The 17,180-nt window shown below is 41.9% G+C and overlaps 1 protein-coding gene across 2 annotated transcripts in view; it reads right to left on the reverse strand.

Moving 5' to 3' along the window:
• Positions 1-3,729: 3,729 nt before the first annotated feature.
• LOC121282325 (cytokine receptor common subunit gamma-like) overlaps positions 3,730-17,180 on the reverse strand; it is a 53,040-nt gene continuing 39,589 nt past the window's right edge. Inside the window, exons 7-9 of one of the 2 annotated variants that reach the window (XM_041196005.1) lie at positions 14,350-14,434; positions 6,745-6,977; positions 3,730-5,673 (exon numbers count right to left, since the gene is read on the reverse strand). In XM_041196005.1, coding sequence (XP_041051939.1) covers positions 5,655-5,673; positions 6,745-6,977; positions 14,350-14,434 — 337 coding nt within the window. In that variant the 3' untranslated portion in view covers positions 3,730-5,654. Of the gene's footprint in view, positions 6,978-14,349; positions 14,435-17,180 lie in introns of both variants that reach the window. The other variant, XM_041196004.1, reaches the window with a different exon arrangement.

Below are 17,180 nucleotides of genomic sequence, written 5' to 3' on the forward strand. Positions count from 1 at the left end.
GTTAGTTGCTGAGAGGGTATTTCCCCGCTTGGGGGAATCTAGAACCAGGGACCACAGTTTCAGGGATAGGGATGAGGAGGATTTTTTTTCTCTCTGAGGGTCATTAATCTTTGGAATTCTCTTCCACAGAGAGCAGTGGAGGCTGGATCATTGAATATATTCAGGGCTGAGTTAGACAGACTTTTGATCGACAAGGGAGTCAAGGGTTCTGCGAGAGGGGGTGGTGGCAGGCTGGAAAATGGAGTTAATCAGATCAGCCTTGATCTTATTGATTGGTGGAGCAGGCCTGATGGGCCGAATGGCCTACTCAAGCTCCTATTTCTTATAATCTTACAAGCTTGGGTACCTGAAAAGAGATGGGGACAAGGGTAGCATTGTGGTGAGGGGGCAGATTAAAAGTAAGGGGTGCGTGCTTGCACCATTTGCAGTTTGTAAATGGGGAGAGATTGTGGGAAGAGGGGGAAATGGAATGAGAGAAGAAGGAAGAAGGAGTAGGTATGAGGATATTGTCATCTTCAATGATTTCAGTCCAGCAAATAGTCACAGCCTCAGTGATGGATACACCAATGGTAGTCACCGCTGCCTCCTCAATCAGGTAAGGACATGCAGTTGTGTTTGTCTCCTGCCTGTCAGCTCCTGCTGCCTCCAATTAAGTGCCATCTAGTCCTGCAAGAGAGATGGAAGTGTTCTATTGAGTGTGGTTCAATGTGTTCTGGTTATGTAGTTGTTTGGTTAAATAGCTGAGAGCATGTGTTAGCCATGAGCTGTGGGTGTGAGGCCTCCAGCAACGCTAAGTGTTTGAGGATGAGTTTAAGCTATGAATGTTACATATGAGCTATGACTGATAATTATTAGAAGGTGAGTGACGGGATGTAGTGCATTGACCAGAGTGTGAGCCTCGTGATGCAGCTGGTGGGAATGTGACATTTGGAGATGCATTCACTGACATTGACCAGTCATGTGTTATCATTGAATTTTTGTGCCACAGCACCCAGGTCCTCAGAACTAGACTCCTTTCACTGACTGCCAAAGATATATGTTCCTACTGCCTTCCCAATGTTTGTTAGGAGGGCCTCCTGTGAATTGATCAAATATCTCCTCCTCTCCACCTCCTGCACCAAAGCCTCTAGTGCTGCATCTGAAAATCTCAGAGCCCGCTCTCTGTCATTATTGAGTGCTTCCCAGGTCAAAATCACTTTGAGAATGGCTTCCAGCACCCACTGTAGCCACAATGCATCTCCACTTTAAGAGGTACAGGCTGACTTTAATTAGAGTGGGCTAGCTTTAACTTGTACTAGCCTCTCATTATTTGAGTACAGCCATTCAACAACATGCTTAGCGCTGGCTACATGCTGCAGTCATTTAATTTAGTAGCCAACATGAAGCTTCTGTGCTGCCTGCATTGGAAAGAATATGTGCGTTGTAATCCAGCAACATGATCCTCACGCCCATTTTCGGCCCCGTCTAATTTCATCCTGTCCTTCCTCCCCCAACCACCATCCCTCCTCCTCACCACCACCTTACTCTGCACCTAACCTGTGCTGTGTCTGACCTTGGAGAATTTGTAGAGATCTGGAACTGTCTCCCCCAAAAGCTGAGACAAAATCAATTGAAAACATCAAAAGTGAGATTGGCAGGCTTTGTTAGGCAAGGTTGCTAAGGATTATGGAACCAAGGCAGATAGTTGAAGTTAAGAAACAAATCAGCCATGGCCTAATTGAATGGAGGAGTAGACTTAAGGGGCTGAATGGCCTACCCTTGTTCCTATATCCCTGCATTACTATTTGGCACTGACACCGGTTGTTGAAGTAAGACAGAATTCCATACTCTGTCACTCAAAAGAATCATAGCATGTCATCAAAGTAAGATTTTTTTAAGTGCTTTGATCCTATGTTCTTTGATAATTGAAAGTCAAACACCCTGTGTAGCAACCTACTCTTCCATATTTGGGCCTTCACCATTGAACCTTATCCGCTTTATCCAATTCCTACCCCAGGAATTATTGGATGAAGATTAAGAGTTGGAATCTTAAATGATCTTTCAGTGTTTTATTAATCCTGATGTAGAACAAACTGATTGATTATTGGTCAAGGGCATAACTAGAAATAAACATAGAAAAGCAGACTTCTGTCCTGCTTGTTCAGTTAATAGCTGAGCCAAGCCAAGCAGAGCAGTTCCAAGTTGAATCATTGGATCATGTTGAGTTAGCTGATCTCACTCAGGGTGAAGGAAAGCATGCCGCAGTTTGTCTTTAGCAACTCTGCAATAGAGGGCTGAATTATATGAGGCACGTGGACACTGACCCCTCTCCCACCCCCCGCATTACCCGTTCTCTGCCCAATTTACTCATTGAACCACATTGTATTCCAGTGAAGGTTAGCACCTAGAGTGATGGCTGGAGAGAGAACAATGGAAGGAAAAATACCATTTTAAAAAAGGAAAGGAAGATGCAGGTATATTTACCAACATGGTGGGGTTGAATTAACAACTATGAACAAGACCATAAGCACCTCAAACTTCCTGTGGCATTAAGTTAAATCAGCAGTTGTTCCTGCCTGATAAACTTTATCTCAGAACAAAACATGTGGTGGATCCAGCAGCGCAATGATAAAACTCTGCACCCACCTCTTATCAGCTAACTATTCTGTGTAGGAGTTGGTATCAGTGATCTCATTTTTTGCACTTAGCTTCTATAATAATTTGTCAGAATTTTTCTTAAAAAAGGATCGATGACTTTCTAAATGATCACATAATCCTGACAGTTCCAAAGGAAATTACTATCTTGAGTTTCTTCTTTCCATTGATGTGAATGGAAATGAAAATTGTGAGGTAGCATGGCATGTGCCCAAGCAGTGAGTTGAAAAACTTACCTACTCATGTCATGTATCTGTGCTCCTATTTCCTCTCCTTTGTTTCTGGGAACTGAATGTTCCCTAGGTGCATTTGTTAGGAAAATCCTCATTACAAAGTTTTCCTCCAGTACAAGCATCGGAATGTTTAGTATACCTGAAGCCTTGCAATTGCATAGGAACATAAACAGGAGTGGGCCATTCAGCCCCTCAAGCCTGTTCCACCATACAGTTAGATCATGGCTGATCTGTACTTTAACTTCATCTACCTAGCTTGATTTTGCATCCCTTAATACTCTCTCCCATAAAACATTATTAGTTGACCCAGGCTCAACAATGTTGGGGGCAAGAATTCCAGATTTCTACCATGCTTTGTGTGAAGAAGTATTTTCTGGCACCATCCCCTAATATCCCAGCTTTAATGTTAAGCTTGTGCCCACTGGTTCTGGACTGTCCCACCAGAGTTTGTCTCTATCTACCCTATCAAATCCTTTAATTATCTTCAACACCGTAGTTAGATCATCCCTTATACTTCTGAGAGCAAGGGAATACGAGCCTAGACTCTGCAAACTGTCTTCCTAATTTAACCCTTTAGCCCAGCTAGCATTTTGTTGAATTTGTCCTTCACCACCTTCAGTATATATCCTTTTGAGGTGCATGTCATAAGCTATAATCAGGGATAATCTTGAGTTTCAGCCTTTTATCAGCTTTGTGGAATCCATTGGTCAGCTTTTAGTAATTTCCTACCTGCAAATCAAGGAATCAACTGGTGAACTTTGGATTTAGGTGGCTAAGTACCAACTCACTATCAATGGAACCGAGAATTTGAGTCTTGACAGTTCAAAGTCAATAAAAAAAAGTGTCAGGAGAGCAAACAGAATTGAGAGGTTCACATTTTTGTGCACTTTTATTATTTATTAATCACAGGAGTGATTTAGGTATATGCAGAGCAGCAAACCGGCATAACTCGAGTTACTACAGGGACTGCACAGATCTCATGGAATCAGCTTAACAACTTAACTAACCATAGGTCTGTGAAGTCACCTTCCTAGATTTAAGAATTAATGTTTATACAGAATGCTAAAACAAATAACCTGAGCCAAAAACAGAGTTATTGTTTTGTTCGGTGTAAAAAAGGAAGGCAGGTCAAGGTGGCCCCTCTGAGCTCAGCACTACCCCCACCCTCATCTGAAATAACTAACTTTATCAACAATCTGTTTCTGTGTTTCCGTAGGGGTTGAGGGATGATCAGCTAATATGTTAGAAGTTTTGGTATGTATGTTGGGGAACCCCAACTCCTAGGACATTTGTACTAAAGGTTTATTTTACATAAATGCATAGTCTTGCAACAAAAAGTAAATTAAAATTCATGAATAACGCGTTAAAAAGCTGATAACCATGTAGTGAATGTGGCAGAGTTCAAAGAGTGAACTTAATACTTAGCATTGGTAACAAAATATGGCTGTCATACCTAAATTGGAAAATTAATGGAAAAAGTTGACAATTCTGAACTAGTAAGTAAGTTTTGAAAGAGCAGTAGTTTTAAGCTTCAATTCACTGTCCCACAAGTATTTCTGACCCAATATTCCAGACATAGTGAAATCTTGGTTCTCATCATTTATTTGCAGGGAGAGACATCAAATGTCTTGATTACCTAGAACAGTGAAGGGGCAAGGGAGGGTGTTGATCTAAAATCAGGATTTCTTGGGACAATGAAATTTAAACTGTATTAAATACAACTCTTTCTTTTCTTTCTAACAATGGTGGTGCTCTGGCAGCTAGCTTGATCAAGGAAGGTGGGTGACCTAGGGAGACTCACAGCAGAGGAAACTAATTACACATTAATTAATTATCGCAAAAGGAAAAATGCCTTTTATGGGATCATTCTTACACTTCAAATTCTGTAGTCCCTCTGACAGTTAAAAAAGCACATGGCCATGGGGAAAGTAGGACTTCCCTCATAATTACTTGATGGGACGTACAGCAACAGATTCTATTCCTTTCCTCTATGTCACAGTTAGATAGATCTAAGCTCAAGGCAATGGAAGGTGAATAATGATAAATAAAGGGAGATTTCACATATGGGGCAACACTTTTCAACCTGGCTGCCAGGTCAGTGTGTGCTGTCTATTCAATTTCCAACCCTTTTCCTTAAGGTATTCCTGGAAACGTAAAATAGTTGTCCAAAAAATTATGAAATTTTTAGTGACTTGCCACCATATCCAGCTTGAACAGTCCGTTAAAAGTAAATTATTTTATAGTAGTGCTTCTAACAAATTTGACGTTATTGGTTTGACCTCCTTATTGGCCAAGATTGTTTTTTTGTCATCAGGACTCATGGTTGCTAGGCTATCCTCCGAGTCAATGGACATAAAAACTGGGAGAGATGTAAAATGGGTTGCTGAATTGCTTTCTCCTGTTTCACGCTATTGCACCAAGACTTACTGCAATGCCCTTGAAATGTGGACATTGAGCAAGTGAAACCCATTTTGACGAGTTCAAATAATGGTTTATCCATCAAACAAAACTTCATTTTACAGCAACTGCCCATATAGAAATTAAGTTAACATCAAATGCATGCATAAAATTTTAAGGTACACTGGAGAGAGAATGACAGAATCATAATATATGCAAAGCATTGGTTGAGTAATCATCAAATTGCATGTTAAAAGTGTGCAACAGCCTGGTGTAAGTCACTTGTGACACCGCAACATAGTAACAAGCAAATGTTCCCACGCTATAATGTTCAGGCTGCTACCGACTCTCTCTCTGTCTTTGGTCAGTCCTTGTTCACTGTTACGCTCTTCAGCCAGACCTGGTGCTGCTACAGCCTCAACAAAATATGAAATAAAACAAAGAGCAAAACAAAAAGAAACACTCTCAGATGAGTCTTATACATGTATTACAAAAGAAAAGCAAGAAATTACATAGCAGAGTGCCTCAAAATTGTTACACACCTCATGGATCACACAAAATGCTTGCACTCAGCTCTTTTATATTTTTTCACAGCCTGTGACATTGCTCACTTTTTCAGACAGGATACAGCCCATCTCATTCTTTTCCTTAAGAAGACAACTTACATCTTAATTGAAAAACATGCCGAATCTTAGCAACATAAAATACCTAATTGACATTTTGAAGCTAAATGACTGATATACCAAATGGGAACTCTTGCCGCGTAGTGGTAGCCACAGGTAACATTGATTGGCAAGTTGATTTTCCATTCATTTATGGGGAAAGATCAGTGGCTTCAGGCCTCCAATTCCCAGCTAGCATACTTTGAGACTATACACCCATCCAGCAGCAGTCAATTGGGAAATCAGCTCTCAAATGTGGAATTATATGTAAAGCAATATGCACTTATGTTGTCCAAAAGCAAAATACTGCGGGGGCTGGAAATCTGAAATAAAAACTGAAATTGCTGAATACACTCAACAGGTCAGGCAGCATCCTTGGAAAGACAAATAAAGCTAGAGTCTTTAGGTTGATGAAAGGGTATCGCCCTGAAATGTTAACACTGTTTATCTTGCCCAGCTTTCCAAATATTATATGTGCTTGAAAGGTTAAAAGAAAATTGCCACAGTTTGCTATAAAACTGAAATATAAACAGATAACATCAGAAAATCACAAGAGGTTGACTAGCTTCTAAAAGAGAATGGGGGTTTGTTTCTCCTTCATATCCTGACTGACCTGTTGTGGATTCCCAACATTTTCTGTTTAACTTTCCTTTGGAGGTTACTGTAAGATTTATAATTTTGGGGATTTTATTCCCAAGAGACCTGTGGAATCTTTTTAGGATTTTGTACCACCATAACTGGGATTTCCCCAGTGTCATATAGGCTTGCAATGCTGCAAAGGCTAGACTCTGACGTAGATGTTTTCATTAATGGCATACCTATTGCTTTCTACAAAAGCTGCAATATCAGAGAACAGTGTTGCAGGAGAGGTGTTTTTTGGTTGAATCTCTCCCTTGTTGCCAGGAATGAACACCTTCCCTGGGATCTGTGTACTCCCTCCATGGACATTACTCTGGATGGAGTTGGCTGGTGACTCACTCACAATACACACGTTCTCATGGTAGTTTGATTTGAAACCTTCCAATGCGTCCTTCGGCACACCAAGCCAATCCTGAAATGAGTAAGACAGTAGTAAAGTGTTCATCCACTTCATATTGGTTTGCTATAGTAACTTGATTAACATGACTTGTAAAACCCCTCTGTTGTAAGGATGGCCGAGTTGTGCTTTCAACTCCAACTCTAACTCTGCACTGACTGCTGAGGTAGCCTGCGCTAGTCTCCTTTTGGTTACTACAGATCACGTGACCTTCCTTAACAAGTATTATTCTTAAAGGTACATTACACACTAAATAACACCATAATTACTATATTCCTCCCCTTTTAACTTGGCTATACATATCATATTTACAAGTACATATTTTTCAAGATAACATAATATTTACACTGGATAAGGAATTTACAAGTTCAGTCTTTCAGGTGGTTTCCTGGTACATGTGGAACGTTGCAGTTCCACAACTTCAGGTTCTTTGTAAGAAACTTCCTTTTCCGGAGTTGCCTCAACATCAGGGGCTTTGGTGGGTACTTGCAGTTCAACTCTTACAGGAACATCAGACCTCTCAGTCCTGGGTTGAATATCCTCAACAGGAAACGCAGACCCGGTCATAATCACTGGTGGAACCATATCTTGGTGATTTCTCTCTCTCTTCCTTAAATGGTCCACGAATGATCATGAATGATCCAGCCTTCTACCTCCACATGGGAAGATAGAGGTCCAGTCACTGCACTTATTTCACCCGGTAACCACTTTGGTCCTTCCCCAAAGTTTTTCACGTATACCTGCTCTCCCACTGTAAATCCCCTCTCGTGACTATGCCAGTCATGTCTAGTTTTCTGGCTTCCCTGGCTCCTTTCCACCTTCCCCTCTAAATTCGGCATTATTAAGCTCAATCTTGTCCTGAAATAGCATTTCAATAATAACTCTGCAGGTGTGACACCTGTTGTTGTGTGAGGGGTAGTCCTGTAATGAAAAAGACAGCGTACTGGCTTGGTTGCCAAGGAATTGCCAGTTAGCTTTCTCATGCCTGCCTTGAGCGAGTGAACCGCCCTTTTGTCCAGTCCGTTTGAGGAAGGGTGATACGGTGCAGTTTTCATGAGTGATACCTCATTCAGGCTGATAAACCGTTGAAACTCAGCACTCGTAAATGCTGTGCCGTTATCGGAAATGACTACTTCTGGTAGTCCGTGAATGGCAAAACTCTGACATAGTTTCTCAATTGTAGCAGCCGACATTGGTGACTTCACCTCATATACATCCAACCATTTTGAATGGGTATTGACAATGAGCAGAAAAATTGTTCCCAGGAAAGGTGCAGTGTAGTCAATGTGTAACCTGGGTCTACCTGGCCATTCCCATGGGTGTAATGGAGTTGTCACTGGCAACCTTTGCAGTTGCTGACTTTGCACACAGTGCTTTACTAAACTCTCTATTTCACCATCCATCCCAGGCCACCATAGATAGTTGCATGCTGTGGTCTTCATTCGGGAAATTCCTAGATGGGTACTATGTGGTTCAATTAAAAGTGGCTCCCTTCCCTTTGGAGGAACTATCATTCATGCTCCCCACAATAAGATGCCACCCTGGCTGGTTATTTCATGTCCTCTGTTGAAGTACAATTTCATTTAGTCAGATACGGGTACCTGTGACCAACCATGTAGCACTTGTTCTCGTACCTGAGATAGGACTGGGTCCTGACTTGTCCAGCCTCTGATCTGTCGAGCACATACCGGTGAGGAATCCAAGAAATTTAACATTAAAACAAGTTCCTGTGGAACTGGGACGTGCTCATCATTTTCTTATAAAGGCAAACGGATAAGGGCATCGGCGTTTGTGATTTGATTGCCAGGCCTATGTACAAAAGTATTTGTACGCTTCCAGAATTAAAGCCCATCGTTGTATTCTTGCTGAGGCTATGGGTGGTATAGCCTTGTCCTCACTAAACAATCCTAGCAATGGTTTGTGGTCTGAAATGATTGTAAAATGGTGGCTGTGTACATACTGGTGAAGTTTCTTGACGTCAAAGATAATGGACAGGCCTTCTTTTTCTAAATGCGAGTGTCCTTTTTCCTCTGTGGTGAGCGTTCTTGACACGTAACCTATTGGCCGTTCTGTGCTGTTGTCCATTTGATGAGAGAGCCCTGTTCTCACTCTGTGGGGAGATGCGTCACATATCATCACCAATTCTTTCATCTGGTCATAATGCACTAATAGATTGGACGAGTGGAACAATTGTTTCATCTTTATGAAAGCTTCTTTCTGGGGTGCCTCCCAAGACCAACGTTGGTTCTTTTTGAGTAGAGAATGCAGGGGGCCAGTACTGTAGACAAATTGGGTAAGAATCGCCCATAATAGTTGATCATTCCTAAGGCCGGTTTGAACTCTGAGGCATTCTTTGGCACAGGTGCCTCTCTTATGGCTCTCATTTTCTCCTCGATTGGGTGGAGGCCCTGTGAATCTACCTGGTGATCTAAATAGATTACCTCCCTCGCCTGGAAAGTGCGCTTTTCTTTTTTCTAGTGCAGTTTTTAATCTCAGCCTTCCTTTTGGCCTTCACTGTTGGCCATTCTTCTCTCAGACTTAAGCTCAACTTGTCTGAGCTCAGTGGCTGAGTCTCCCAAAATTTCATTATCTGTCTGCTTCTTGGGAAATTCTCCGACTTTTGCTTCCAAATCCTCTTTGGCTTCATTTTGCTGATTCTTCAGCTCTTCTGTCTCTTTTTTGTATTTGTTTGCTGCCTCCTGGAAAATTGAACATTGTTGTGTCTTCTCTGCCAACTCATTCTTCAGTTTGCTCAGAGAGGTGCTGAATTCTTTCCTTGCATTGCCTCATCATATGTCCATTCCTATGACAATAGTAGCATTCAAATTTTTTAAACTGCCAATCACCAAAAGACTGATTGTTTCCACCTCTATTAAAACTATTCTTCGATTTTGCTGCTAAGTTATTTTTCTTTATTATTTGGCTAGCTAGGGCTGTTTCCCGCAGAGTCTTGCTTTTTTGCACCTCTTCTAGTTGAGGTTTCCTGCCCAATGTGGGGGACAGCATCACTTTGTGCACCATGTATTGCTTTTGAATCTCTTATTGCTCTTTCCATGGCCAGCACTATCTCTAGCACCTTCTTGAAATCCAGAGTCACTTTGGAAAATAATCTTTCCTGAGTAGTGTCCTCTTTCACACCACACACTAAACGATCTCTGAGCATGTCGTTCAGAGTTGTACTGAACTCTCAATGTTCCGTTAGCTGCTTCAAATTTGCCAAGTAGCATGCAGTTGTCTCTCCCTGGGCTCTATTTCATGAATTAAACCTGAACCTTTGCATTGTGACTCAGGACTTTGGTTGAAAATGACCCTTCATGAGATCCACCAATTCACCGAAATTTTTCAAATCCGGGGCTCTGGGTGCCATCAAACTTCGAATCAAGCTGTAGGTTTTGCTCCCACAAGTACTCAAGAGGATCGCTCGCCTCTTCCCTTCCCCCATAATCTCATTCGCTTGAAAAAAGAATGTGAGACGTTCAATGGGCAGAATTTTCTGGCTGATGTGCGGGTGGCGGGGCCCACACGTCAGTGCTTAAAATGTCGCACGAGTGTCCCGACGTCAGCGCGCGGCATCGAGATGTTTTAGTCGGCGGGCGCTATGCAGTATGACACGCGCCCACCATTAATTAAAGGCCTTGTTAAGGCCATTAAGTCACCAATTGACGAGGATTTTGAGGAGCCCGTGCAAACTTTGGCTTGGCGCACCGGCCCAACGGGTAGGCGGGTAAGCGATTTTTTTTTTTTAACAAACCTCATCCACTGGTGGGATGAGGTTTGATATTGGTTTTAAAAAAGTTTAATAAAGTTTTTGTGTATTTCATTAACATGTCGCATCTCGTGTGACATTTTCACATGAGGGGGGCATGTTAATGATTTTTTTTGTTGTTCTATTTTTAATCTTTCACAGCTTTTCAGCGATCTCCCTGAGACACCACTTAGCCTCAGGTAGATGTGCGCTCTTTCATACGCATGAGCGAAAGAGTGCACTCTTGCAGTTGGGGAATCCCCCCCGCCCACACACAAAGCGCATAGCGCTTCCTGTCGCCAAGTCGATCGGGCCCACCGCACCCCCCCCACCCCCCATCAAGGGCAAAATTCAGCCCTATGTATTGAAACCAATTGTCTGTGGCTGGCTTAAAAGAAACAATTCTCCCAAATTGTGGCATTTTGAGAGAGGATAACTTCTTCAGTTCTAACGGAGCTTGCTACTTACAATCACTGGGCGAGATACAATGCCAATTTCTTTCTAGCTTGATTTCTTATGTTCAATCCTGTTTTATCCTCATCGCCAGTTTGTTGTAAATAAAGCCATAATTACTACACCTTTTTGCACTTATTCAGAATTTTGAAGCTCCATCTGTTTTTATGATGGTTCCTGCTGTTAGTGCAACACTGATCCAATTGTTTTATTTTTCTATTGTTGTTAGGTTTGCTTCCTTCCCTGGTCCTGAATTCTAGAATTCTGCAAAGCCATTCATAGGCTCCTGTTTTGTTCTCGAACAGCTATTAGAATCTGTATGAGAGAGGCCAGTGATTCTCCTGTCAACCTTTCCCTCTCTACAGAGAAGAGGATATGGTGGAGATAAGTCCAACTCTTGCCTTATGACTCCACTGTGACCCATTTCCACCAGGAGGGGGGAGTTAAAATCTCCTCCAATGTCTCTTATCCAAGCTTACAAGGGCAAATTTACAAGCTTCCCATCACTAACCGTACTTTGAAATATAAGTACCATGCTCTCGTGGCAGCAAAGACCCCAGTAACAATATTGATGTCCATAGTCTCAAAGCCACCCAATTAAACTGGAGGCCCATAATAACGTCATTACTCTGCACACATTTGCAAAGGAATAGCTCTCTATTCCCAATCAGCACCTCATAGGAAATAAAACCAAGGAAGGTCGAAACTCAGGGATTGATAGAACCCTTTTCTGCTGAAATCAGAATTATAGAATGGTTAAAGCACAGAAGGAGGCCATTTGGCCCATTGTGTCCATGCCAACTCACTGCAAGAGTATCTGACCAAGTCTCACTCCCTCACCTTTTCCCCATAGCCCTGTAATTTTTCCTCTCCTCAGGTAATTAAGCAATTCTCCTTTTGGAGGCCTGAATTGAGCCCTGGGCCATACTCTCAGACAGTACATTCCAAATCCTAACCACTAGTTGCAGCGAAAAGATTTTTCCTTATGTCGCCACAAGTTAAATGGCCCTTTAGACACATTAAGATAGTGGCTGGCTGAGGAAGGGAAAAGGACCGTGCATCCCTTTGTAGATCCACGTTCTTTCTGTTGCCATGAGGCAAAGGCAACAAACCTTCACACCTGTGCAGCTCAAAAACCACATGGAATGGATACAATTTACTGAAGCTGTGGAAAAATGTTCTGTCCATTGCACCCAGTGAAGCAATATTGCTGACAGAATCTCGACCCAGTCAGAACAAGAATTTTTTTTTTCTGAACACACTGCGGCTTTAGGGAGACCAAATGCAGATTAGGTGACTACTTTGCTAAACAACTCCATCCTGCCCACATATGTGACACTGCTCACTGTTACTGACCAATTCAATTACACCTCCCACACAGTCTGACCACTCGGGCTTCAGCTTCTTACACTGTCCCAATGAAGCTCATGCGCAGTCCTTTGGTATTAATATTAATAACTTCAGACTTCTCACTTTCTTGGTAGCCAGCACTGGCAATTTGGAATGGGTGTGCCAATGTTTTGGGGCTCTAAATAAGGGCAGAATTAATGTTCGGAAATGCCTTTTGGAACAATGTGGCTGCTGAAATCTGCACCTCTGGTGTGAATCTGTTTTATTTTTTCTATCAGGTGTCTGTGCTGCTAAAGCCTGCTCTGCTTTGCAAGTTTTTCATGCTTCTCTTTCTACCTGCATTACTTTGAGCTGCATGTTCATTGTGTCTCATATATGCTTATTATTTATTTCCCTCGTTATGCTTCCTATTCTCTCATGCTAATCGCACTTCTGCTGATTGAAAATCTTAAGTAGCAAGCTCATTGGTAGTTCTGTTAATCAGTGTGCTGCTGTAGTAATCTGATTTGTAATATACCATTTGTACTGACATTTGCTTTAAAGCATTGCTGCTCTTAAGATAATTGGTCTGAATTTTTCGGATGGCGGGATCCTGCTTCCCGTCATCCAAAGAGTTGGCAGGGAACACATCCCACCAACTCCGAGTGCCCCGCAGCCATTTCACACTCCAGTCAGCGGGCAGGTGCAGAAAATCCTGCCCTAAGTCCTGGTACCGGCGGCCCAGTTAAGTTCAAGGCCTCCCACGCAAGAGAGGTAGGGAATGGCTGGTGGGGGACGAAGGGGGTGATTAGGGTCTTGGGGGAGAAGCCGTGGGGTGGGGAGGTGGGGGCTGCCTTTCAGAAGGGGGCTTCTGATGGATGCGCCCCACACCCCCTGCACCACCTTCCCACCCGAGATGTAACTTTGTTCTTTATCGGGCTTCCCCCACAGAAGTTCAATCCTCCCACCAGCCTAAAAATTGAGCCTGGCAGGAAGCCATTTAAGGGCATCAAATAGGGCAAGGGTGGGCTTCCTGAAGAGGTCCTGCCCACTCCAGTGTAAATTTGCTGTGTGGTCGGGGCAGGTGAAAACATGGAGGGAATCCCCTCCTTTCAATTTCATGGTTTCCCCACCCCAGCCTAAAACTCTGGCCATTGCGTTTTTGACTTTTTTTTAAATGGCTCTTCTGGTTACTAAACTTGTCAACTCCTGCTCTAGGCTAACAGTTCTGTGCAGTTTCGAGGGAGTGCTTCACTGTTGGAAGTGCTGCCTTTCAGGTGAAATATTAAAGCAAGGCTCTGTCTTCTCTCCCAGTTTAATGTAAAAGGTCCAATGTCACTATTTTGATGAAGAGCAAGGGAGCTATCCTTGATGGCCTGGCCAATATTTAACACTCGATTAACATCTTAAAAAAACAAATAATTTGGTCATTATCTCATTGGTGTTTGTGGGAGCTTGCTGTTTGCATATTAGCTGCTATGTTTCCTACATTACAACAGTATCTACACTTGAAAAGGTACTTCATTGGCTGTAAAGTGCTTTGGGATGATCTGAGGTAATGAAAGTTAATATAAATGCAACTCTTTCTTTTTAATTTCCCCCTCAGCTTCACTCTGTTTCTGTAGCTTCCGTCCAACCACACCCACGCCTCTCGCCCCGCCATACTATATATATAATCCATTTATCATTCCCTGTCAAAGGGATGATTAATACCTGCCCCCAGTTCTTTTTTAATGTCACTCTCTAGAAGTCCTGTGCCTCCCTCCCTGTGAGGAATTGTCTCTGATTGATACTCCAACAAAGGCAACATGATTGAAATAAATCTGTTTTAACAGAGGCTATTTGTCTTCCTTATGTTACCTGGAAGTTGCCATTGTGATTGTTAAATAAAGGATCAAAACTTCTGCCTGGATTTGGAATCTTTGGGACGATTATCACCTTCAACCTGCAAAAAAAAAAATCAGTGGGTTAAACTTTGATTTAAACATTAAAAAATCAATTGGTTAAACCTTGACTTAAACATTAAACTGAGCAGGGCTCAATGAATCATATGTCCTGAATCAGTTGAATGAAGCAACTTGTCTCTAAGGAGAGAGATTCAATAGTGGTAATTACAATACAGGGCTCCTCATTCAAGGTCAAACTCCCCATCTTGTTTAAACTCTTCTCAGCTGGGCTGTGTAAATGATACCATCTGATGGAACATTTTGTCTTATTAAAGGAGGGTGGCAAGTGAAATAACTGTAAAGGTGCTTTGTTTCATGTCCTAAAAGCATATCTTGCACTAGCTGATAAAGAGGCTTTGGAGCCAGCTGCAGGTACCTTCCAAACTCTTGGCTGAAGAACTAAGAGTAGTCATCCTGATGTTGCTGAAATCACTGAAATACCTAAAAGCTTTCCACACGAATGGCTGTTCTAGATAGTTGAATTTCTGAGTGCACTTCACTGAACGGGAATCCATCAATTATCTATATGGAGAGACTGTGGGCATGCTGTACACAATCCTCCGTCTTGTGCCTGCAGACTGTCTCCTCCTCCAGTTTATTTATATCTAAGTTTGTAAAATGTTCATGACATTAATAAACGCCAGTATTTGGAATCTGCTGCTCTTCATCTTTATCTCCTTTTGCAAGTCAGCACAGGTACAATTAATCCTGATTATGGAAGTACAACAATTAAAATAGTTTGTTAATTATAGATTAGTTGTGTTGAATTGTGTGCACTTGGTGGTCATTAACAGGGCATTCGCTTCAGTCCCTTATAAATAAACACACCTTCCATGCCCAGTGGGCACCACAGGGACTGGGGTGCTTTATCAACCCTCTTAATCACATTTTGGTTTGATGTTTGTAAGTTTCCTTTAAATTTTGTCTTTGGCTTTACAGTTCCCTAATTTAGGGGCTGTGTTTATTTTGTCCCTGAATTTGTTAATTTAGTTTATTTGGTTGACTCCAAAAGAGTTATAAGTAGACCCAATGGCCTGGATTTTCCAGCTCCCCAACAGCAGGTTCCCCCATGGCGGATGTGTCGAGCCATTCAAATGTCCATTGAATTTAGTGGGACTGGAAGATCCCACTGGCAGGAAGGGCCAGAATATTCCAGCCAATAAGTCTGTTGTTGTTGGGTTAGAAAATGTATTCTTGTAATGTGTAACTCTGTAAATAAATATAAAATTGTTTAAATATTGGCTCCAGTTCTATCCTTCATCAATTAGTCTTCTGGAATGGAACATGGTAGCAGATAGTACTTATAAAGATGAAGGTTGAAACCTAAGAGAAAAAATCAGACAGAAAACTACAAATCTAGTAGCCATTGTGGAAAATAGCAGAAAGCAAGCATAAATTGTGGGGATATGATAACCCTCCAATGTTCTTGCACCCTGAACCATATGACTAGTGGAAGAATGAAGTGGACATGTGGATGTTGCTAATTGTATAAATTAAGGATAAACAGCTGGAGGACATTCATTAGTTGAGCACATATAAAGAGAAACTAATAGGCACTGGGGTGGGGAGTAGGGTTAGGAGATGTACACTTGTAATATTTTGCTTTGTGAGTATATCTAAACTGAGTAAAGATTGACTTCTGTTCTCCTCCTTCACCAAATGACTGTTAGAAGTTTAACAGACATAGTTTACATCCTTACCCAAGAGAAAGCTAGTCATGGTGTTGGCATTGGTGCTTCTTACAAGAAGTAAAATCAGGAGTAAAGTATTTTGTAAGAGGACTTGGATCTTTTCCCAATTGTGAAGTTTTGGTGGCTGAGGGTAAATTAATGAAAGGGAATTAGATAGTTGGAGAGAGTTTGGAGTTTTTCTGAGGTACCATATATGGGGAGACCTGCTTTGTCACATAGGTAGGTTTTGTACAAAAAGCGTTGGCTGGGATTTTCCTCCCCTCCCCCTCCCCCCATGGCAGAAACCGTCGCTAGCAGGAAATCCCAGCTGTGGGCGGGGCCAGGAAATCCAGCTAGTTCTTCTAGATGGGAGATATGAGGCTAAAACAAGGCTAGTGGCTAGGGGTTTTGAGAAGCAACTAGGTGATATGGATGCTAAATTTGGATTCTTCCATGGCTGGGAAAAGTGATCTTGAAAATCTTTTTAGCTCTTTCGGCTACATATTCAAGGGAGCATAGATCAATCGATTAAAAACCACACTTCTGCAGGGTGATACCTTTCAGAGAGATTTGTTTCTGAAACTGGCCAAAGAGACAGTGGACGCAGAAGAAAAACTATCGAAAATGTGGCCTGAATGGTGCTGCCAGGATGTGGTGTTTTTCAGTGAGATCTGTTTTGCTGAAAATAAGTTGTATTCAGCTAAAAGCAAATCCCATAGTGTTTTTTATTGGTATCACAAAGGAAAACTTTCAGGCATCTTGATTTTTTTATGGGATGGTACTGTGGAATGTGATTAATGTTATTAATAAGATTAGAAAGGAATTTAAGTTTGGGGGTCAGGCTTGTGGGGCTTTTACATATATTGGTTTAAACATTAAGCAAAGTAGGTCTGGAATAACTTTAAATCAATAATCCTATTTAAAGAGTTACTCCCATCCCGGTTAATGGTAATAGATCATCACAGGAAGATGAGGTTATATCTTTAAAGAAGCTACAGGAAAAATTGCAAATCTTGATTGGTCTGTTGCATTGTTTGTGCACTCGGGCTAGACCAGAGGATAGTTTTGATGTGTT

The sequence above is a fragment of the Carcharodon carcharias genome, chromosome 9, assembly GCF_017639515.1.
Source record: "Carcharodon carcharias isolate sCarCar2 chromosome 9, sCarCar2.pri, whole genome shotgun sequence".
Taxonomy (NCBI): Eukaryota; Metazoa; Chordata; class Chondrichthyes; order Lamniformes; family Lamnidae; genus Carcharodon; species Carcharodon carcharias.